The 25,654-nt window shown below is 42.5% G+C and overlaps 1 protein-coding gene across 8 annotated transcripts in view; it reads left to right on the forward strand.

Annotated features, from left to right (window-relative positions):
* LOC140211181 (voltage-dependent calcium channel subunit alpha-2/delta-2-like) overlaps positions 1-25,654 on the forward strand; it is a 1,200,890-nt gene that overhangs the window by 1,150,485 nt on the left and 24,751 nt on the right. Inside the window, exon 33 of one of the 8 annotated variants that reach the window (XM_072280742.1) lies at positions 15,036-15,113. The exons of the other annotated variants lie outside the window; for them this stretch is intronic. Within the exon in view, the coding sequence (XP_072136843.1) occupies positions 15,036-15,041 (6 nt within the window). The 3' untranslated portion in view covers positions 15,042-15,113. Of the gene's footprint in view, positions 1-15,035; positions 15,114-25,654 lie in introns of those variants that run through there. 8 annotated transcript variants of the gene reach the window in all.

Below are 25,654 nucleotides of genomic sequence, written 5' to 3' on the forward strand. Positions count from 1 at the left end.
AATTTGGTTGAGTTTTTGAAGAGGTGACCAAGAAGTTTGATGAGGGTGAGATGGTAGACATCGTTACATGGACTTCAACAATATATTTGGCCAAGTTCAATCTGCTAGTCTGGTCCAAAAATACATAGGGTCCAGGATGAACTATGCAATTGGATACAATAATGGCTTGGTGATAGGAGTCAGTGAAGGGTTGTTTTTCAGATTGGAGTCTTGTAACCAGCAAGATTCAGTGCTGGATCCACTGCTGTTTGTCACCTATATTAATGGTTTAGATGGAATGTAGGTGGCATAGTTAGTAAATCTGCACAAGACACCAAGGTTGGTGCTATAGTGAAGAGTGAGGACAATAATTTTACAACAAGCTATCGATCAAATAAAAAAGTGGGCAAAGGAATGGCAGATGGAACTAAACTTAGGCAAGTGCAAAGTGACTCATTTTGAGAAGTTAAATCAGGCCAGGACATATGCAGTGATAGTTAGGCCCTGAGTTTTCATAGAGTCATTGAATGACACAGTACAGAAACAGGGCCTTTGACTCAGCATCCCTCTTGCACATGTTCACCCTAAAGGCCTCCTAGTCCCTGCCTTCCATGTACCTATCCAAATGCCTCGTAAATGTTGCAATAACATCGGCCTCAATCACTTCCTCTGGCAGCTCATTCCAAGTACTCACTGTCCTCAGTGCAGAGAAATTACCTCTCAGGTCCTTTTTCTAAATCTCTCTTCTCTTAAAGTACCCGTACTCTCTAGCTTTGGACTTTCCAACACTGGGGAAAGGGCTGTGATTATGCACTTTATACATATCCTTCACGATTTTATGAACTTCTTTGAGGTCATTCTAAGGAATAATGATCAAGTATGACCAACCTCCGCCTATAACTCAAGCCCTCTACTCCAGGCAGCATCTCTTCTGCTCTATCTCCAACTGGATGGACGGTGACTGAAACTGTACACAATCCTGCAGCTTGTAGCTTCACCAACAATTTATATAACTGCAACCTAAGTTGCATTTTGGGAAGTTAAACCAGGCCAGGACATACACAGTGATTGTAGGGCCCTGGGGATTCATAGAGCCATAGAATAACAGAGCATGGAAACAAGGTGCCACAGTAGCTTGGCAGTTCGCACGAGCTATTACAGCTCGGGGCATCAGAGTTCACAGTTCAATCCCAGTGTCCTTTGTAAAGATTCTTAGTCCTTCCTGTGGAATGCGTGGGTTTTCTCCGGGTCCTCTGGTCTCCTCACATAGTCCAAACATGTGCATGTAGTAGGTTAAGTAGTCATTGTAAATTGTCCTGTGATTAGGCTATGGTCAAATTGGGGGTTGTTGGGCCGTGTGGCTCACTTATTCTGCACTGTATCTCTAAAGTAAACATAATGTGCCTACTCCTAAACTCAGTGCCTTCTTCACCATCCTGTCTACTTGAGTACTGTTGTCAGTGAAGTGTGCACTACTCTCAGGTTCCTCTGTTCTGCAAAAGTCTCTGACCACTATTGAAATTCTATCCTAGTTTGACAGTGCAAAAATGCATCACCTCACACTTATCTAAGTTAAAATCCATTTGCTACTCCTCAGCCCATCTCCCTAACTGATCAAGATATTTGCAATTCATTGCAATCTGCTTCATTACCAATAAGACCTCCTAATTTGTACCATCAGCAAACTTGCTAATTGTGCATTCCTAATCCAAAATCAATTCATATTCATGTTTACTTTAATTTGTATTTGCACAAATCATGAATAACCATAAGTCTCAATGCTGAGCCTGACCATCCTACTGATCACAAGCCTCCAGTCAGAGAATCAATCATCAAATATCACCCTCAGCTTCCTATCATCAAGCCAATTCTGAGTATACCTCTCTAGCTTCTACTGAATCCCATGCACCCTAACCTTCCAGATCAGCTTGCCATGTGGGACATTGTCAAGAGCCTTCAAATCCATATAAACAACATCCATTGCCCTACATTGACCCTTAGTTACCTCTTCAGAAATCTCCAATAGATTCATCAGACATAACCTCCCACGCTCAACACCATGCTGACTATTCATGATCAGGTGCTGGCAATCCAAGTTGTGGTAGATCTTGTCCCTCAGATTTCCCTCTCGATCTTCCATACAATTGAAGTCAGACTGTAATTCTCATCAACCTATGATTGTCTGGCTTGTCCTTGCTACACTCTTGAACAATAGAACACCATAAAACTCCCTCCAGTCTTCTGGAACTCCGCGATTGGCTAATGGTGAAGTAAACATCTCTTCACAGGCCTCCACGATTTCTTGCCTGTCCTCCCTTGAGATCTGTGTATACTGTACTCAGGCAAGTCTGGGGATGTACCAGCCTAAAAGCGCTTCAAAACTGCAAACAACACACACAAAATGCTGGTGAATGCAGCACACCAGACAGCATCCATAGGAAGAAGCACAGTCGACGTTTCGGGCCGAGACCCTTCGTCAGCCAATACCTCTTTCCTTGTAATATGCACGTGATACAAGACCCTCATTTTTTTGGCATTTCCTTAGTAAACTCTGAGAAGTAGTTAGTAAAAATTGCAGCCAGGGGTTCCATGGTCCCCTTGCTTAATGGTGTTGGTCCTATACTCACTGGAATTTAGAAGTATGTGTGAGGATTTCATTGAAACCTATCGAATATTGAAAGGGTTAGATAGGTTAGATATGGAGAGGATGTTTCCTGTAGTGGGGCTATCCAGAACTAGAGAGAACGGCCTCAAAATTTAGGGGCGACCCTTTAGAACAGAAGTAAAGAGGATTTTTTTTTCACCAGAGAGTGGTGAATCAGTGGAATGCTCTGCCACAGACTGCAGTGGAGGCCAAGTCCGTGCATATATTTAAGGCGAAGTTGATAGATTCCTGATCAGTCAGGCCATCAAAGTATATGGCGAGAAGGCAGGTATATGGGGTTGAGTGGGATCTGGGATCAGCCTTGATGGAATGGTGGAGCAGACTCGATAGGCTGAATGGCCTAATTCTGCTCCTATGTCTTATGGTCTAATGGTCCATGGCATAAAAGAGTTTGGGGAACTCCTGATCGCGGCCATCACACATAGGTGACACTAATGGTCTTTAAGAGGACTTAGACTTGCCTCGGTCACACTTTTATTTGAATATGACTGACAAATCTCTTGGGATTATCTTTAACCCTGCCTGCCAAATCCATCTCATACCCTCTTTGCCTTACTGATTCTCGCAAGCCCATTTTTAACCTTTTTCTATTCGGCAAAGGATTCATTTATAGCTTGATATCTAAAGGCAATGTATGCTTCCTCCTCATTCCTGACCAGAGCCTCAATATCTCTCATCAGCTAGGATTCCCTGAACTTGGATTGTTTACCCTTCACCCTAACAGGAATGTAGTGGCTCTGGACTCATGATATGGCCTTTTTAAAGGCTTCCCATTTGCCAAATGTTCCTTTGTCTTTAAATAGAGTCACCCAGTCGACAACAGCAGATCCTGCCTAAAGCCCCCAAAGATGGCCCTGCAAAAGGTCAGGACTTTAACCTGTGGACATGTTCTATCTTTCTCATAACTATTTTATAATCAATAACATAGTGGTCACTGGAGTGTTGTTGAATAGAGAGATCTTATGGTACACGTACAGAGTTCCCTGAAAGTGGCAGTACAACTGGATAGGCTAGTGAAGATAGCATATTGCATGTTTTCCTTCATTAACTAAGGCATTGAAGAGAAGAATGGAGACATCAAGCTACAGTTGTTCAAAATGTTGGTTAGACCACAGCTGTTAGACCACAGTATTGGATGCAGCTCTGGTCGACAAGTTATAGTAAAGGTGTAATTTAGCAAGAGAAGATGCAGAAAGATTCACAAAGATGTTGCTTGAATTGGAGGGCTTGAGTTTAAGGAGAAATTGAAGTGAAGGAGTCTGAAGGGTGACCTTATAGAGGCTTTTAAAATCATGAGGGGTCTAGATTGGATAGATAGTCACAGCCTTTCATACAGGGTAAGGTGGTTTAAAACTAGAGGCACAGTTTTAAAGTGAGAGGGGAAAGATTTAAAGGGGATCTGAAGAGTAAGATTTTACCATCAGGCATAAGATCAGAATTAGGCCACTCAGCCCATCGACTGGGCACTGAGTACATGGAATAAACTGCCATAGGAAGTGGTAGATTTGAGTAGATTACAACGTTTAAAAGACGTTTGAACAATGTACATAGATAGGAAAGGTCTAGAGAGATATGGGCCAAATGTGGGTTAATGGGATTAGTTTAACTAAGCATTTTGGCTGAGCAGTTTCTAGGGTAGTGAATGCCTGGAATGTATTCAGCATGGTGATACACATTCGAAAGGTCTAGAATCAACAAGCTAGGAAACCTGTTAATCTAACAATCATCCAGTCTTTGTGTTCATCAAATGTGATCATAATTATTTCATTTATAATGTTATGTTTGAAAGAAAAAATATTGCTACAAATATTTTAAATTAAAAGGCAAACAATGCAAATGTTGAAAATCTGAAATGAAAATGGAAAATGCTGGAGATACTGCTCAGGTTAGGCAGTTTCTGCGAAAAGAGTAACAGAGTTTACATTTCAGGCTGATGACCTCTCATCTGAACTGAGGAAAGTTAGAAATCAAATACATTTTACATTGCAGAGAAGGGGCATTTGCAACGTCTAGTTTGGTCCCTGTCCTACCACAGGCATTCCCTTTGTTCCTTTCGCGCCCCCCTCCCCTTCTCTGCAATCTGATTTCTCCATTTCCCCAAGTCTTATGTCAGGTCTTCAACCAGAAGCATTAACTCTGTTTCTCTTTCCACAGATGCTGCCTGACCTGCTGAGTGTTCCCAGCATTTTCTGTTCTTATTACAAAGATTGCAGCTTTGGTAAGGTTAATTTTCATACAGACAGGGGCTGGCCACTGTAAATCAGATAAATTTATTAATGGGTAAAGAGACAGTCAGGTAGGGACAATATTCAAGAAAAAAGTTTAATATGGTGCCTAACTCCAAAGACGCTCTCAGGCTTTGCAGTGGTGGGAGGCAGCATGACGAAAACAAGGCTGAAGTGCTCACAACCACATTGGACTGGAGTTCTTGGGTGCATAAACCATTTCAACCACCACACAAGATCTATTCCATCTTGGAGCCAGTTCTATTCATTCCAGCTGAAGTAAAAAATAAAGTTGAGGATTGTGGATACAGCAAATGATAAACTTGTAAGTGGCAACTAATATTCATGACACACAAGCAAATAGTGACCACCTCCGACAAGAGTCTGTCAACTTTCAACTTTCTATGGCAGTGTTATTGTTGAGTCCCCCAACAACAAGCGTCCCAGGGTCACCAGTGTGCAGAAGATCAGCAAGACCAGTTATATACAAGTGTATGAGTGTACAAATTAGCATCAGGTGAAAACTTAGTCCCTCAAGCCCATTACATCACTGAAGAAAATCACAATTGATCAGATTATGATCTTCTCTATTCCCATCTAACTACATAACCTTTCACCCCCTTTCTTCAAGATTCAAGTTTTTTATCACTTGTACATTGAAACATACAATGAAATGTGTTGTTTGCATTGACAACCAACACACCCAGGGATGTTCTGGGGGCAGTCGCAAACATCGCCGCAAACTCCAACAGAACATGGCCACCATGCTTAGCAGAACAACACAGAACACAACAAGCAATAAAGCAACAACAGCAAAACAAGCTCATGGAAACCTACCGAATGTTGAAAGAACCAGATAAGGTGGATGTGGACAGGATGTTTCCTATAGTGGGGGTGTCTGGAACTAGAGGGCACAGCCTCAAAATTGAGGAGTGACTCTTCAGAACAGAGGTAAGGAGGAATTTTTTTTTAGCCAGAGAGCTGTGAATCTGGAGAATGCTCTGCCACAGACTGCGGTGGAGGCTAAGTCTGTAGGTATATTTAAAGCAAAAATTGAGTTTCCTGATTGGTCAGGGAATCAACAGTTATGGCGAGAAGGCAGCTGTATGGGATCAGCCATGAAGGAATGCCAGAGAAGATTCGATGGACTGAATGGCCTAATTCTGCTCCTATGACTTATGGTCTTACAATTCCCTCCCACCCATGCACATACACATCTCTCTAATCCCAGGGGAGGCCACCTTTAGCCTCCAGCCTATAACAGACTCGGATTCAGACTTATCGCGACTGTGTCTACCACTGCTTTACAGTAGTTAGATTTGTTTCCAGTACCTTTTAGAGAAGATCATGCCAAAGGCTGAAAACAACCTGAGGAAAAATGCATTTCATCCCTGTCTCAAACAGGTGGCCCCTTGTTTTGATGAAAGCTCGGGAAATAGTCTGTTCCTTCTGCATGGTACAGTACGAGTACACCTATGGCTCTTTGTAGCTGTTTGCATGCGACAGCAGCCACACCCCGGGCAACGGCTTTGACAAGCTGGCTAAACCACGTGAGGGTAGCCGATGGGTCTCAAACCCTCGGTGAGATAGGGAGATGTCTATCCCAGCATGTGAAGATAGACAACGGTGGATTGAGTGAACGAGACCAATGGAAAGTCCAGCGGTCAAGAAGACGGTCTTTGTAAGCGTTGTGGTATGTGTAGAGCATGACAAGACACAGAAGACGTCCTGGTCATCCACTGCACCTAGTCCCATCTCCAGCCGTCTCGACTCTGTCTTGCCACTGGATCCAGATGGGAATTGGGAAGAGAGAGTGAGGCTGACGCTGCACAACTCTCCCTCACTTAAATCCAAATCACGCGCTAGTCTTGACACCATCAATGGTGTCGAGGTCTTCATCAACGACGCCGATGGACAAACAACAGTACGTTGGAGATTGGGGGACACTTCCAGTATCCTGCTGACCATACCAGCAGGAAATGTGTCCAGCTACATCTCCTGGAAGAACACCAAGGGCAGTCAGGTCTGTGGATACCTGTAGTGTGTTTGGAGAGCTGGTTACAGGCCGGTGCAGAAAGAGAGGAGATGGGCAGTCAGAGCAGGCAAGTTTTTCCCTTGTCAGAGAGGGGAGAGTGTGTTGGATACTGTTGGGGGAGATTGAGTATCAGATACATAGACACATACACCTTATCTGAAATTCCAAAATCAGAAAACCTCTGAAGTCCAAAGTTTTTTTGAGGGCTGACATGACATCACAAATGGACAATTCCACAAGATGCTGGGAAGGTTCCCAGGTGATGCACAGGTCTCTGCACACCTCTAGCATTTCTGAGAAGTGACCTCACATATGTAATGAACAGAACTTAATGAAAAATAGAAAAACTGCATGAAGTGAAAAATGAAGATCTTGATTGTGTATTGAAAGAGTGGATTTGTCAGCATCGGAGTGAATATATACTGCTTAACGGTACGCTGATCATGAAACAAAGATCCATCACATCAAACTGAAAATTGCAGGCTGGTTGCAGATATTTAAGAAATGGCACAGCATTAAATTTTTAAAGATTTGTTAGTTTTATTTATTTATTTAATGATTCAGCAGGGAGTTGACCCATCTGGCCCTTTGAGCCTCGTCATCCCAGCAATCCTAGAGCCCTGATTAACCCTAACCTAACCACAGGACAATTTATAATGACCAGTTTACCGTCCTGGTACATCTTTGGACCATGGGAGGAACCTAGAGCCCCCAGGGAAAACTCACACATTCGATAGGTGGACATGCAGAGACTCCTTACAGAATGGTGCCAGAATTGAACTCCGAACTCCAGCACGCCCCGAGCTCTAATAGCGTCACGCTAACCACTACGCTGTCGTAGTGCCGTCTCACAGGCTGTAATAGCGCTACGCTGCCGTAGTGCCCTGTCTCACAGGCTGTAATAGCGTCATGCTAACCGTTACTCTGCTGTAGTGCCCTGTCTCACAGGCTGTAATAGCGTCACGCTAACCACTACATTGCCATAGTGCCCTGTCTCACAGGCTGTAATAGCGTCACGCTAACCGTTACACTGCCGTAGTACCCCGTCTCACAGGCTGTAATAGCGTTACGCTAACCGTTACACTGCCGTAGTACCCCGTCTCACAGGCTGTAATAGCGTTACGCTAACCGTTACACTGCCGTACTGCCCTGTCTCACAGGCTGTAATAGCGTCACGCTAACCGTTACACTGCCATAGTGCCCTGTCTCACAGGCTGTAATAGTGTTACGCTAACCGTTACACTGCCGTAGTACCCCGTCTCACAGGCTGTAATAGCGTTACGCTAACCGTTACACTGCCGTAGTACCCCGTCTCACAGGCTGTAATAGCGTTACGCTAACCGTTACGCTGCCGTAGTGCCCTGTCTCACAGGCTGTAATAGCGTCACGCTAACCGTTACACTGCCGTAGTGCCCCGTCTCACAGGCTGTAATAGTGTTACGCTAACCGTTACACTGCCGTAGTACCCCGTCTCACAGGCTGTAATAGCGTCACGCTAACCGTTACACTGCCATAGTGCCCCGTCTCACAGGCTGTAATAGCATCACGCTAACCGTTACGCTGCCGTAGTGCCCTGTCTCACAGGCTGTAATAGCATCACGCTAACCGCTACACTACCGTGGTAGTGATAAAGCATCCACTGATCACAAAAGCAGCAGAGAAATTCATTGATGAGTCTGCAAAATCTTCACCGATGAAAATATGAAAATCTAACATGCTGAACAGATATATCAGTAAATATGTGTGATGAACAAGTGTAAGGCAATGATTGCTTACCGGTAGCACATAAGTTCAGAGTTGAAAATGATGGCAATCTAAAACTATTTCATTATATATTCCAATCAAAAAAAATTGAAATCAGAAACACTTCCTACAAAGCAAAACCCAACATCATGAATGGCAACGATGCTTCACTCCCAGATGAGCTCAATGCCTTCAATGCTCGCTTTGAAAGGGAGAATAAAACTACAGCTGTGAGGATCCCTGCTGCAACTGTGATCTCTGTCTCAGAGGCCGACGTAAAGCTGTCTTTCAGGAGGTGAACCCTCACAAGGCAACAGGCCCCAGTGGAGTACCTATGCCAACCAACTGTTCAAAGATATGTTCAATCTCTCATTACTACAGTCAGAAGTTTCCACGTGCTTCAAAAGGCAATGATTATGCCAGTGCTCAAGAAACCAGGGTGAGCTGCCTTAATGACTATTGTCCAGTAGCACTCACATCTAATGGTGATCAAGTGCTTTGAGAGGTTGGTTATCGCTAGAATTAACTCCTGTTTAAGCAAGGACCTGTTCCCACTGCAATATGCCAATTGTTACAATTCATGCAGCCTTGGACGGCCTGGACAATACAAATACCTGCATCAGAATACATTTTGTTGACTACAGCTCAGTGTTTAGCACAATCATTTCTATTTCTGATTGAAAAGCTCCAAATCTGGGCCTTTGTACCTCCCTCTGCAACTGGATCTATGGATTCCTCACCAGAAGCCCACAATCTGTACAGATCAGAAATAACATCTCTTCCTCACTGACAGTCAACACTGGCAACCTCAGGCATGTGTGCTTAGCCCACTGTTCTACTGCCTCTACACCCATGACGGTGTGGCTAGACACAGCTCAAATACCATCTATAAATTTGCTGACCATACAACTATTGTTGGCAGAATTTCAGATGGTGACGAGAGGGCATACAGGAGAAAGTTATATCAGCTAGTTGAGTGGTGTCAGAGCAACAACCTTGCACTCGGTGTCAGTAAGGTCAAAGAACTGATTGTGGACTTCAGGAAAGGTAAGATGAGGAAACACACACCAGTCCTCAGAGAGAGATCAGAAGTAGAAGTTCCTGGGTGTCACTATCTCTGAGGATCTGTCCTGGGCCTAACAGATTAATACAGCTATAAGGAAGGCATGACAGTGGCTATATTGCATTAGGAGTTTGAGGAAACTTGGTATGTCACCAAAAACATTCACAAATTTCTACAAGTATACCATGGAGAGCATCCCAACCGGCTGTATCACTGTCTGGTATTGGTGGGGGGGGGGGGGGGGCGCGTGGATGAGCTACTTCACAGGATCGAAATAAGCTGCAGAGAGTTGTAAACTTAGTCAGTTCCACCATGGGCACTAGCCTCCTTAGTATCCAGGACATTTTCAAGGAGCGATGCCTCGAAACAGGAGGCATCCATCATTAAAGACCCATCACCAGGTGATGTCTTGTTCTCAGTGCTAACATTGGGGAGGAGGTACAGACGGCTGAAGGCATACACTCAGCAAATCAGGAATAGCTTCTTCCCTTCTGCCATCCAATTTCTAAGTGGACATTGAAACCATGAACACTATCTCATTACTTTTTACTTTATACTTTTGCACTCCTTAATGTAACTATTTTATATATATATACACACACACACACACATATACACATATACATATATATACATACACACACACACACACATATATATATATATATATATAGCCTGGGGGAAAAGTACACACTCAGGACAACAAACACTTTTTCGGGTTTTAATTCCTTTATCGGTTTTCGATGTTTAAGTGCCAGAAGAGGGTCGCGAAACAAAACAAAAGAATTTACAACCAGTTCTTGCCGTTACAATCTCCATTTAACTTTCGATCCACACCCTTGTGTATGAACAGAATTGCGTATGCAGTATAAAAAATACCAGAACTAATACCGTACTAATACGGTCATGGCAATCCTGAAGGAACACAATACAAACAACATTAGAATCCCACCCACCCTGCACCTTATACATAACAGCGAAAAATGTAAGCGAATACATCTCATCTAAGACGTACACACGTGCTAAACTTCCGAACAGAGACTAAATATTCACGTTACGCGGTTACATGCACAATCAGTCCTGATACAATAAAGTTAGACAAAAGGTACACTTTGGCACAACTTTTACAAGGTATTGCCTGGTAGTTAAATTATAGGAAAACTGACCTACTTGGATGGTGAGGAACTTTGCCCAAGCCACACGATCCAGCGCTGAGTCACTTACTCGAGAAAATCTAAAGCATCCACATGTAAAACATATCAAACTACCGATATTCTCGATCCGCCAACAAGCATAAACGAATTCACATGGCTATTGTCAATTAATGCTCACCTTTCCTCACCATGCCCAGCGCACTCTGGGAGGAACCCAATTCCAACGCCCTACCACGTCTTCAGCAGAAAGCAAAGTGGTCTCCCCACTATCCCACACATGTGTAATGACATCACCGTCTCCCTTGAAGGCACAGACAACTATTCTAGCATTACCCGGCTGGATGCCTAAGTACACTTTTAACGATACTGAATAAGATCCGACGGTCACCAGGTTACACACACACATATATATATATACACACACACTTATATAATATGTCAGGCTTTTTTCAATATTTTTCTCTATTATTACATATTGCAATGTACTGCTGCTGCAAAGACAACAAATTTACGACATATGCTGGTGATATTAAACCTGATTCTGACTCTGAATCACTTCCGGCCCCAAGCATTTCAGATAAGGGGTACTCAACCTGTATCAGAGAAATAGTTTTTTCCTGGCAGGTTTTAATTTCATGAATATTAACTGGGAATGTCTTGGTGTGAAAGGTTCAGAGGAGCAGTGTTTCAGAGGTTGGTCCTGGAGGGTTTTTTGACTCTGTGTAGATAAATCATTGAGGGAAGGAGCATTACTGCACTTTGTATTGGTGAGTGCAGTTGGTCAAGTTTCATTATAGTGATCACGCTCTGTACACTATATTTTAATTCTATGGAAAAGAACAGGTAATTAAGGTAATTAACTGGTGTAAGTCTAATTTCATTAACATAAGAACCTGGAAAAGGTAGATTGGCATTACGGTGATGTAGCGGTTAGCATTATGTTATTATAGTTCCTGCAATCCAGGTTTATATCCCACTGATGTCTGTAAGAGTTTGTACGTTCTCCCTATTACCACATAGTTTCCTCCAGGTGCTCCAGTTTCCTTCCACATACCAAAGGCAGCTTTTTGGTCTGGAAGGGCCTGATACCACACTGTATCTCTAAATCTAAAATTTAAAAATCCATTTGTAGATACAAGTCCACACTTGCATGTGTTCCTGTAAGGGTTAAAGCTGGTTGGGGAAACCAATGTAGGGAACCCCAGATGCTGAGGCAAATTGAGGGTGCATAAAGCAGAAAAAGGAACCTTATGACAAGTATAATGATGGGGAGAGGCTATCAAGTGTATAAAAAGTGAAAGGAAATTCAGAAGGCAAGAGAGGTTATAAAATTCCACTGGCAGGCAGAATTAAGGTAAATCTTAAGGCATTCTACAAAAATATTACGTGTAAAAGAGGGAAAGAGTAGTGACAACAGGCAATTCATGTGGAGCCAGAGTTCAGTACTCAGAAAGGAATGACTTTGTATTTAAGAACATAAGAACATAAGAACATAAGAAATAGGAGCAGGAGTAGGCCATCCAGCCCATTGAGCCTGCCCTGCCATTCAATAAGATCATGGCTGATCTGTCCATAAACTCAGCTCCACCTACCTGCCTTTTCCCCATAACCCTTAATTCCCTTACTATGTAAAAACCTATCTAACTGTTTCTTAAATATGTTTCGTGAGGAGGCCTCAACTGCTTCCCTGGACAGAGAATTCCACAGATTCAACACTCTCTGGGAAAAACAGTTTCTCCTCATCTCCGTCCTAAATCTTCTCCCCTGAATCTTGAGGCAATGTCCCCTAGTTCTAGTCTCACCTACCAATGGAGACAGCTTTCCTACTTCTCTCTAATCTATCCCTTTCAAAATTTTGTATGTTTCTATAAGATCCCCGCTCATTCTTCTGAACTCCAGAGAGTATTTGGAAGATCCAGTCAAGGGGTAGGTGTAAGTGTGTCATACAGGTCTGCATAAAGAAAGAGAAAGTACTTGATGGCCTTGTCAGCTCAATGGTGGATAAATCCGCAGGACCAGAGTACTCTGGATTAGATTTTTAAATATGTGCTAAACGTAAGTACCAGATGACTAATGAGCAGAAAACTTGGTCTCTCTTTTCAAGAAAGGTACCTGTAGATCTTTGAGCCTAATATCAGTGCTAGGGAAGATATTGGAGAACTAATCGAATGATCACCTTGAAATGTGTGAACAAACCAGAGATAAAATAACACCTTAAAATTCTGTCCCCTGGTATTAGCCATTTTTGCTCTTGGAAAAAGTCTCTGGCTCTACCATCACCCTCCATCTCTCATTGCCAAGCCAATTTTGGATCCAGTTTGCCTTCATGAGCAGATGGATCCTGTCCGAGCAACTTGATTGACTTTGAAGAGTGTATTAATGACAGGGCAGGGAATGTAAATTGCGTGGACTTCACTAAAGCCTTCAATGAGATCACACATGGGAGACAGGTTCAAAATGTTAGGTTCCATGTGACCCAGGGCAGGAAGGGAAACTGGATCCAAGGTAGGCTTGGCAATGAGAGATGATGGTAGAGCCAGAGACTTTTTCCAAGGACAGAAATGAATAATACCAGGAGCCATAATTTTAAGGTGATCATAGGAGAGCATAGGGGGATATCAGAGGTATGTTTTACACAAAGAGTGGGGGGGGGTGTGGAATGCCCTTCTGGGGGTGGTGGTAGAAGCCAATACATTAGGGACATTTAAGAAACTGTTACATAGGTACATGGATGATAGAAAAGTGGAGCACTACATAGGAGGGGAGTGTTAGATTGACATAAGGTTGGTGCAACATTTTGAACTGAAGGGTCTGTACTGTGCTGTAGTGTTCTATAATCTTCTATGATTATTTTTACAATCGCATGCCAGAGCCTGTTGGTGTTTCACAAGGACTGGTGCTAGAATGCTTGCTATTTGTAATTTATTTGAATGATTTATATGTAGGCTTGGGAGGTAAGATTAGTAAATTTGCAAATGTCATTAAGATTGATGTACTTGTTAATTGTGTGGTAGTTTTGAGCAGCAAACAGAGATGTTTGTGAAATTGGCTGAAAATGGCAGATGGAGTTTAATCCAGACAATCATGAGGTGATGCATCTTGAGAGCACCAGTGTGGCTCGGACAGACACCATGAACAGTAGATTCTAAAGGAGTACTGAAGACAGACGTAGTTCAGAGTATGAATCCACGGATCTTTGAAACTGGCAATGCAGGTAGACAATGTAGAGTAGTTAGGAAGGCATCAGGATTCCAGCCTTCATCAGTTGAGCCTCTGAATAGAGAAGTAGAGAGGTTATGTTCCAGCTTTTATAGAAGAAGTTATCGGAGTGGGATGTGCTTTACCCAGACAGTGGTGAGAGCCTGGAACACACTGCCTGACAGAGTGGTTGAAGCTCGGTCAATGCTAGCGTTGAAGTGTCGAAATTAAGATTTGAATCACTTTGGCATGGAAGGCTACGGATCAAGTGGGATTAACACAGAAAGGTGCCCTATTGAATGGTGAAAGGCCTTGATAGAGTGGATGTGAGAGGATGTTCCCTATGATGGGAGAGTCAAAGACCAGAGGACACAGCCTCAGAATAGAGGAGCGTCCTTTTAGAATGGAGTTGAGGAGGAATTTCTTTAGTAAGAGGGTGGTGAGTATGTGGAATTCTTTGCCACAGGTAGCTGTGGAGGCTAAGTCTTTGTGTATATTTAAGGCAGAGGTTGATGGATTCCTGATTGTTCAGGTCATGAAGGGATATGGGGAGAAGGCAGGAGATTGGGGCTGAGAGGAAAACTGATGAAATGGCAGAGCAGACTTGATGGGCCAAATAGCCCTATATCTTATGATCTTATTTTGTTATGGACGACAAAAAAATCTAATGACCTATGAGATAAGGGACAACAAGATAACAAAATAAAACAAAAATAAAGGAAAAATCTATCAGAGACCTTTGAGAGACCAGAAGAACCAAAGAAATTGGTTCGAGGCTGCTCCATTATTCAATAAAATCACAGCTCAGTTTTGATCTCAGTCAAAACTTTCTTCACTATCTCCATACTAATATTCAGAATCTATAGAGCTCTATTTTAAAAGCAACAGTGACTGAGCCTCCATAACTCTCCTGGGTAAATACCTACAAAGATTCTCCACCATCTGAGTGAATTGTTTGTTTCCTTCATTTCAGTTCTAAGTGGTCCACCCATTATTTCGAGACCATGATTCCAATTTCTAGACTCCTATCAACCCTCTGAGAATTTTTACATTTCATCGAGATAACCTCACTGTTGTAATGTGAGCATTATTGGAAGTAAGTTAATACTAATTAGGATAATGGGGGGGTTTTACTTTCGTTCTTTTTACTTCCGGTGTGCTTTGTACATAGTGTGCCTGCCATGCCGTACAGGTTGTGAAAGACTCTGTATATACATGACGGTTTTGAAGTTCGAGATAAAGTTGTTTCTTTGGCTTGAAGTTGTTGAGTGTGGCTTTTTCAAAGTCGAAGTTACTAAGCTCACACTCTTCTAACTACTGGAGAATAGACACCTAACCAGCCATTTCAAGAGTTAATCAGGCACATCTTCACTTGAGTATGCTTGTAGCAGATAAAAAGACCAAAGTACAATAGTCCAATTGTGGTATCACCAGGGCCACATATATGGAATAAGACATCCCTCCCAAAGCCGTCCAGCAATGCAAACAAAGGTACTAGATGACTACCTAATGGCATGCTACACTTAGCTTTAGTGATGTCTGTACAAGAACATCCAGTTCTCTCTGAGCATTAACACTGCCTACTATGTCCATAAAACTATAATGTCAATTAAAAGTGCTCAGAATTTCTGCCAAAATAAGTAAATTCACATCTTCCAATTTGTGCAGAACATGTTTTCGATACCTTTATCATGAGAAAAAGTCTTTGACTTTCTTCTCTCTCTGTTCCTAGTACAATATATCTCTATCAGTTCATCACCCAGCCTACTTCTCCTCAGGCAAAACAACTCAAGCTCCTCCAGCAACTGAAGTCCTCCAATCTAGGCAATGTCCTGATGACTCTCTAATGTATTCTGTCCAGCACAAACTTACCCTTCATATGAACACTTGCTACTATCTCAGGAAGGTAGTAAACGTAATTGAGGTCTCCTCCTACCCTGGTCATTCCCTCTTCTCCCTTCTTCCATCAGGCAGAAGATACAGAAGCTTGTTAACATGTGCCACTAGGCTCAAGGACAACTACCTGTCTGGCTGTTAAACAGACCTCTCATTCACTAAGGATGAACACTTGTTTTACTACAGCAATGTCTGAGTTCGCTGCACTTTCTCTGTAACTGCAACACTATATTTTGCATTTTTGTTTCTTTTTTAGTACTTCAATGTACTTATTCAGGAACGTCAAGCAAACAAAACCTTTTCATTGTATCTTGGTATACGTGACAACAATAAACAAATTACCAAACTAATATGGCAACCAAAACAGCACACAATATTCCAAGTGTTGTCTCAGCAGTGTTTTTAGTGCTTTGTAAAGCTGCAATATAACTGTCCAAATTTTATATTCTGTGCTTTGACTTCTGAAAGCAAGTTTGGCATGTATCTTCACCACATTAGCTACATGCGCTGCTACTTTCAGGGAACAATTGACTTGACCTCCAAGGTCTCCCTGTTCCTTAGTGCCCTACCATTTACAATATACTTCCTACTTTTCTTTGACTTTTCAAAGTACATCACTTTGTAGCTGATGGGATTAAATTGAATCTGCCAACACTCAAGCAACTTTCCATCGAATCTATATCTTGCTGTAGCCTTAGAAAACCATCCTTACTATCCACAACACCACCACTTTCATGTCATTCACAAACTGATCACACCTCCTACATTCACATTCAAGTCATTAATATTGATTGAAAACAACAGCATTCCAGTGCCATCCCCTGTGGTACACCATTGGTTACCATCTTCTAACCAGGAAAGAAACTTTTAACCACTACCTTGCATCACCAAGCTGATTTTGGATTTAGTTAGCCAGATCACCTTGGATCCCATATACCTTGACATCTGGATCACTCTACCATGCAAGAATTTGTTAAGTGCCTTTCTAAACCCATACAGACAATGACCACCACCCTTCCTTCATCAATCATCTTAATTAACTCCCCAAAAACTCAAGTAACTGAGATAGATTTCCCCAACAAAAAGCCATGATTATACCTAATCAGCCATTTTTTCACCTAACATACATATTGTCCTATCATTTTTTTCCAATAACTTCCTTACTAGAGATGTAAAGCTCTGCGTCTTCCTGATATCCTTGTTAAGTAAAGAAACAGCCTATCCTTCATTCATCTGATACCAAACCTGTGGTGAAGGAAGATGCTTCCTGTAGCAACTTTCAGGAGATCTCATCTGGGATATATCAATCATTATGTGTCCCAGAGTATCTAAGACACTCTCTTTCTTAATACAGTACTGACTTGCCTCATATCATCCATATGCCCCTTGCAGAACTCTTCCATATACTCCTTTCTGATGAATACAGATGAGAAGTACTCATTTAGGACCTCATCCGCATCTTACGGCTGTACTCATTGATTACCCCTTTGCTCACCTTGTTCCTGACTACCCTCTTGCACCTGATAATGAATATTGTGTAATTTGCCCTTAATTTTACTTGCCAAGAATATTTCCTGGCCCATTAATAGCCTCTTAATTTCTTACTTAAATTTTCTCCTATCTATTCCTTAATTTCTCTGCTATGTTCTCAATTCTAAGTATATTCCTTAACCAGTTGTGTATATCTGCCTTGTACTTCATTTCTTTTCTTGATCAAACATTCAATATCCTTTGTCATCCGAGGTCACCTAATCTTACCATCTTTCCTCTCAACCTTACTATGTGGAGTACTTCGCCATGTATTCAACCTGAGCCTGGCTCCGGAGGGTTCCTGTGCTGTGGAAGATGTCCTGCCTCGTCCCTGTGCTGAAGACGCCATGCTCCGGCAGCCTCAATGACTACAGACCAGTGGCATTGACCTCCCACATCATGAACCCTGGAGAGACTTGTTCTGGAGCTGCTCCGCCTATGGTTAGGCCACACTTAGATCCCCTCCAGTTCGCCTACCAGCCCCGACTAGGAGTTGAGGATGCCATCGTCTACCTGCTGAACCGTGTCTACGCCCACCTGGACAAGCCAGCGAGCACTGTGAGGGTCATGTTTTTTGACTTTTCCAGTGCGTTCAACACTATTCACCCTGCTCTGCTGGGGGAGAAGCTGACAGCGATGCAGGTGAATGCTTTCCTGGTGTCATGGATTCTTGGTTATCTGACTGGCAGACCACAGTACGTGTGCTTACAACACTGTGTGTCCGACAGAGTGATCAGCAGCACTGGGGCTCCACAGGGGACTGTCTTGTCTCCTTTCTCTTCACCATTTACACCTCAGACTTCAATTACTGCACAGAGTCTTGTCATCTTCAAAAGTTCTCTGATGACTCTGCCATAGTTGGATGCATCAGCAAGGGAGATGAGGCTGAGTACAGGGCTACAGTAGGAAACTTTGTCAAATGGTGTGAGCAGAATTATCTGCAGCTTAATGTGAAAAAGACTAAGGAGCTGGTGGTAGACCTGAGGAGAGCTAAGGCACCAGTGAACCCTGTTTCCATCCAGGGGGTCAGTGTGGACATGGTGGAGGATTACAAATACCTGGGGATACGAATTGACAATAAACTGGACAGGTCAAGGAACACTGAGGCTGTCTACAAGAAGGGTCAGAGCCATCTCTATTTCCTGAGGAGACTGAGGTCCTTTAACTACTGTCGGACGATGCTGAGGATGTTCTACGAGTCTGTGATGGCCAGTGCGATCATGTTTGCTGTTGTGTGCTGGGGCAGCAGGCTGAGGGTAGCAGACACCAACAGGATCAACAAACTCATTCGTAAAGCTAGTGATGTTGTGGGGATGGAACTGGACTCTCTGACAGTGGTGTCTGAAAAGAGGATGCTGTCCAAGTTACATGCCATCTTGGACAATGTCTCCCATCCACTACATAATGTACTGGTTCGGCACAGGAATACATTCAGCCAGAGACTCATTCCACCGAGATACAACACAGAGCGTCATAGGAAGTCATTCCTGCCTGTGGCCATCAAACTTTACAACTCCTCCCTTGGAGGGTCAGACACCCTGAGCCAATAGGCTGGTCCTGGACTTATTTCCTGGCATAATTTACATATTACTATTTAATTATTTATGGTTTATTACTATTTAATTATTTATGGTGCAACTGTAACGAAAACCAATTTCCCCCGGGATCAATAAAGCATGACTGTGACCATGACTATGACTATGACTATGACTTGAGCAAACCAACTCGAAACTCTTTCCAAAAACTCCTACAATTCAGTTATGTTGTTACCCATAAGCGTCTACTTCCAATCTATTTCCCCAGGTCCTCTCTTATGCTAGTGAAATCAGATTTTCCCCAGTTTAGGAGCTTAACTTAAGGAGCAATAACTGTTAAAATTGAGTTAAGCTGTCAGGTTGGCAACCTTTTGTTAATTCCGCTTTCCTTTCTACAGATACTGCCTGATCTGCTAAGTGCTTCCAGTGTTGTATGTTATTTTTGTGTACTGTGATAAGCCAGCACACACCACTATAGCCCAGTGTTAGACAGTGACAGACCAACCTCATCACGCATTTAGGTCTATCACAATATAACACTAAGGACTGACCAATTCCTGCATGTACTGTACAAAGTGCATTTGACAGACCTGTGTCAACAGTACTCTACCTGTCTTACACAATGATAGACCCATCCCACAGTGTTCATTCAGGGAGAAAATGGTGCCCTCCTGCAACATATCTCAGTATTATGCAGTAACAGACCTACATTAAGTGGCCACTTTATTAGGTACTTCCTTCATGAGTGTATGCTCGTGTTCTTCTGCTGCAGTTTGATATGTTCAGAGATGCTCTTCTGCACACAATTGTTGCAACACATAGTTGTATAAGTTACTATTGGTTTCTTGTCAGCTTGAACCAGCCTGGCCATTCTCCTCTGACCTCTCTCATTAACAAGGTGTTTTCACCCACAGAACTGCGGCTCAATAGATTCTTTTTTTTGCTTTTTCGTACCATTCTCTGTAAACTCTAGAGACTGTTGTGTGTGAAAATCCCAGGATATCAGTAGTTTTTCAGATATTCAAACCACCCCATTTGGCACCAATAATCATTCCACAGTCAGAGTCATTTAGATCTAATTTCTTCCCCAATCTCATGTTTGTTCTCAACAACAAGTGAACCTCTTGACCATGTCTGCATGCTTTAATGCATTGAGTTGCTGCCACAAGATTGGGTGATTAGATATTTGCATTAATGAGCAGGTGTACTGGTATACTCTGCCTAATTAGATGGCCGCTGAATGTGAGTCTATCTCAGTAGCAACATTTGAATCAGCTTACACCACCCATCTACTTCAGGTAGCACATTCCAAATAATGGCAAATCAATGTGCATGCAGTTCTCTAGGAGGTGGTTATGATCTGTTGCCATTGTCTTTATAACCATATAACAATTACAGCACGGAAACAGGCCATCTCGGCCCTCCTGCCCTTTCTGAGGGTAGAGGCTGCAGATTTGCAGATCTGTGAGAATGACTGTAGTGCACCACACATCATTCATTGTGTGCTAGTGGCGAAGGAGGTGTCAATCAAGTGAGGTCATCGTCCTGGATCGAGATGACAAGATTTAAGAGTAGTTGGCACTGCACTCATCCAGGCACATGGAGGTTGTTCCGTCACACTCCTGACTTGTAACCTGCTGCTTGATGTGCCTGCAAATAATACCATCAGACCATAAGACATAGGAACAGAATTAGGCCATTCGGCCCATTGAGTCTGCGCCACATTCCATCATGGCTGATTTATTATCCCTCTCAACCCCATTCTCCTGCCTTCTTCTGGTAACCTTTGACGACCTTATTAATCAAGAATCTATCAACCTCAATTTTAAATATACCCAGTGACTTGGCTTCCACAGCCATTGGTGGCAATGAATTCCACAGATTCACCACCCTCTGGCTAAAGAAATTCCTTCTAATCTGTGTTCTAAATAGAAGTCCCTCTACTATAACACTCTAACTTCTGGGCCTAGACACCCTCACTATAAAAAACATCTTCTCCACATCCACTCTATCCATGCTTTTTGATATTCAATGTTTCAATGATATACTCCCTCATTCTTCTAAACTCCAGTGAATACAGGCCCAGAGCCATCAATCGTTCCTCGTACATTAACCCTTTCATTCATGGGATCATTCTTGTGAACCTCCTCTGGATGATAAGATAGAAATGACAGTTATTATATGAAACACTGGTAGAAATGATAGAAAGGGTCCAGGATGTCTCTCTGGTACTCAGCACTTTACCAATGGAAACACTTTATTCCTTTTGCAAGCAACACACACAAAATGCTGAAGGAACTCAGCAGACCAGGCAGCATCTATGGAAAAGAGTATTCTCGATGTTTTGGGCCAAAACCCTTTTGCATGAATGCTTTTCACATTACATCAAATCAGCTGTGATCTTTGTCTAACTCTGAGGTGAAAAAGTTCCAGTTTCTCTAGTTAATCCAATCAACAGAGCCTTGTAACCTCTGGACTATTCTACAAAAACTTTTCTGCACTCTCTAAGGAGCTATCACATCCCTCCTGCAGCAGGGTGACCAGAATTGTAATACAGTAGGCAAAATGGTGTTCACTGTAAAGTCCAGGACCTTGTCAGCTTTGTTTATTTCACTTTTCAAACCATCTCAGTGTTTCCACATCAATGTCCAGGATTCAGTTCTTCCAGCCCCTTTGAAATTTTACCTCATTATATAAACATTTATACCTAACAAAGTATATCATCTACACAAGATAGTCTGCAGGTGCTAGAAATCCAATCACAGACATCCCAGTCTGCAAAAGCTCATTTCAGGGAGGTAGCACCAACAATTTGCGTGAGACTCCTGGGAGAGGTGGGATGTCTGCAATAGAGTAGCTCCTTAGCAGCTAGCCAGCTAGTTTAAATAACGTTAACTATGCTAATGAACGAATGACACCCATTAAACTCACCTCAACATGTCTTTTACAGTCTTAACCCACCATGGGCAATAGAAAAGTCACTGTTGCAAACAGTGCAGCGAGCAACACTGTCATTATTTTGACCCCTATTAGGCAGGGGTACACTTTAGTGTAGTCTGGGGTGACGTACGTTTTATATTTTCTTTTTTTGGAACACTGCCACTCTGACTTGTTTTTTGGAACTCTCTCTCTCTATCGCGCGCACTCTCTCGCTCGTGGTCGCTCTCACTCGCGCTCGCTCTCTCGCGCTTGTCCTCTAGTTCTAGTCTCACCTACCATGGAAACAACTTTCCTACTTCTATCTTATCTATCCCTTTCAAAATTTTGTATGTCTCTATAAGATCCCCTCTCATTCTTCTGAATTCCAGACAGTATAGTCCCAGGATGTATGGAGGATAAATCAAGCAAGCCCAGAGCACAAGCAGGTTAAGGGATATGGGAAGGCCGGCAGGTTCAACTGATTTACTGTAATGCACAGGTAAATCAGGTGAGCTTCGAGCATGGATCTAAGGGCATGGTTGGAATGATGAAATTACACCAATACTTAGAGACAATATCTAGGGCAACATCCAAAAAGCTACATGTGTGTTATACGAGAGGGCTCCCGAAAGTCAGTGAGAATTAGAGGAACAGATAATGTAAGAAAATTGCAGAAAATGTAAGGACAGAAGAATTACAGTAGTGGGGATTTTAATTTTCTCGACATTGACTTGGATTACTTTAGTGCAAGCATCTTAGATGGGGCGGAGTTTGTTAACTATGCCAGTGGAAGATTTTAAAGACAATATCTAATGAGCATAATCAGCCAGTGGCAGTATTCGACCTTGCCTTAGGAAATGGAACTGGCCGAGAGGTGGAAGTATCAGTGGAGGAATGCTTTTGGAACAGTAACATAATTCAGAAGGTTTCACAGCAGTTATTATGGAAGGTATTAAGGTTGGTTCTCAAGGTCTTAAACAAGGGGAACCCAATTTCAGTAGCACAAGGACCTAGTGAAATTAGACTGAGAGTAGATGTATGCAGGGAAAAAAACAAATGGGAGTGTTTTAAAAGAGAGTCAGAGTTCAGAGTTCAGGGCCAGCAGTGACGAAAGACAAAGATGACAAGATTACTGAATTTTGGATAACAAATGAAATTAAAGGGAAAGGGGAAGCATTTGGATGGCTAATGTAACAAGAACTTAGAAAGTATCTTGAGGAATACTGAGAGAGCAGGAGAAATCATAAGAATTGAATTTGGAGGACAAATAGCAACTATGAAATGTCCTTGGCAAGTAAGATTAAGGAGAATTGCAAGACATTTTATAAATATATACGGAAAAAGAAGATGGTCTGAGAAAGAGTAGGTCCCTTTAGCCTAAAGGCTTTAGGGGCCAAAAAGGTACATCTATATATGTAGGCAGGGGATGTGGACAACGTCCTGAATGAATACAGTTCCTGTTCTGCACTGTATCTCTAAATAAAATAAAATGCTTTTTGTCTGTGTTCACCGAGGTGATGGATGTGGAGGATAATGAGTACGAGAGTGGGTGGGGGGGGTGCGTTTGGGGTTGGCGCTATGGTGGATAATCTGGAACATGCCTGGTTTAGCAGAATGGTTGGGAAGCACATTCAGACAGCTGAGGACAAAGTTGTCAACAGTGAAAAAAATCAGAAATGCGTGAGCAAAATTGGAAAGACAAATTATAGAATATCAGGAGTTTACAGAGGTACAGAGAGGAGACACTGTGGAGGGATGTGAAATCAAGCATAAAATGATTAAGGGTAAGGGTGGATCCCATGACAGATACGTGGTCATGATGGCAGATACAAAAGAAGCATTTAAAAGGCTGTTAGACTGGCAAATGAATATACAGAGAGCTGAGAGATATAGAGATTGTGTAGGTAGAAGGGTTTGGTTAGGTGTTGAAGGATCCGTCCCTGTGCTATACTGATCTGTGTTCTATGTAAACCACAGAACAATCATACAATATCTCTCATGACATAAAGAGGGTCCATCCATGCAATCCATCAAGTCTATGCTGGTTAACAGGACAATCACATCAACTCTATTCCCCTTCTTATTAAGAACATAAGAAATAGGAGCAGGAGTAGGCCATCCAGCCCATTGAGCCTGTCCCACCATTCAATAAGATCATGGCTGATCTGTCGGTAAACTCAGCTCCATCTACCTGCCTTTTCTCCATAACCCTTAGTTCCCCTACTATGTAAAAATCTATCTATCTTAAATATATTTCGTGAAGAAGTCTCAACTGCTTCCCTGGGCAGAGAATTCCACAGATTCAACACTCTCTGGGAAAAACAGTTTTTCCTCATCTCCATCCTAAATCTTCTTCCCTGAATCTCGAGGCAATGTCCCCTAGTTCTAGTCTAACCTACCAATGGAAACAACTTTCCTACTTCTAGCTTATCTATCCCTTTCAAAATTTTGTATGTCTCTATAAGATCCCCTCTCATTCTTCTGAATTCCAGAGAGTATAGTCCCAAGCAACTCAATCTCTCCTCAAAAATTTACTCTTTCATCTCTGGAATCAACCTGGTGAACCTTCTCTGCATTGCCTCCAAAGCCAGTTTTCTTTCACATTCCCATTAACTCCTTGATCCTTCCTATTCTAGAGGCAATTTACAGTAGCTAGTTAACTTCCCCAATCCACACATTATCTGTATTATGGGGGTAAATGGAGCATCTAGGAAAAACCAGCGTGGTTAGTGTTAGAAAGTCCAACCATCAATTAGCAGCAAACTTAAAATTCCAAACTGAGCCTCCAGTGATAAGATCTGAGCACATAATCACAGATCAGGAGGCCAAGTCTCTAGCTATTTGTCCAGTACCTGAACTGGACTAGTATCATCCACAGGCTTTCACTAATGCTTTTATTCAGTTAGTCATTAATTATTTGAGTTGTCTAAAAGGTACTTCAGATGCATCACTAATGTGATACACGGTGGTACTTTCCACATGGATGACCAGAGTAGGGAATAGAAATGGGTCCTATTTGCTACACTTACAATTTAGACCAACATGCTAATGAAGTGAATGGCCAGGGCATTTCATTGATGCAGAAGCCAGACACAGAGCAGCTGATTGGATGATTTGATACAGTCAGTTGTGCTCTGCTTTGACCTCTGAGCAGATAGATGTTTGACTTCCATTCCTGCACATCCCTTAAAATTACAGCACATGGCCGAAGCCTTGGCCAAAGATTTAGGGGAAATTGTAGAAGTCGCCATCGAACAAAGTCATGAATTTGAATACTGTCTGGGGTAGGAACAGCTTAGGGTAGTGGGAAGAAGCTGACCTCTAGTCAAGAGGAGTATGTGACTGTGAACGAAGTCACCGGGAGACACTGAAGCTGGTGACAGAGAGGTCATTATTCAGCACACAAGCAGGCGTCATACTGGAGACACTCCTGGAAGATGAGGACTTCTGACCCAGTATTGCATCACATTTTATATGTCAAAGAACAGAGTAACAGCAGGACATGGTTACAATGCTTCATAATGCTTCCTTTGAATGGCACATAATTTCAAATACCTAAATGTTCACACCAACACACCCAAGGTGAGTGTTAATCACCCATCTCTACAGCTGCGTCACACATATGCAGACATTTTGGGTGAATGGATATTACTTGGTTTGGGATCAACCTCAGTCTGCAGCTCCAGGAAGAGCATTGTTCTCAATTGAACTT

The sequence above is a fragment of the Mobula birostris genome, chromosome 16 (genome assembly GCF_030028105.1).
Source record: "Mobula birostris isolate sMobBir1 chromosome 16, sMobBir1.hap1, whole genome shotgun sequence".
Classification (NCBI taxonomy): Eukaryota; Metazoa; Chordata; class Chondrichthyes; order Myliobatiformes; family Myliobatidae; genus Mobula; species Mobula birostris.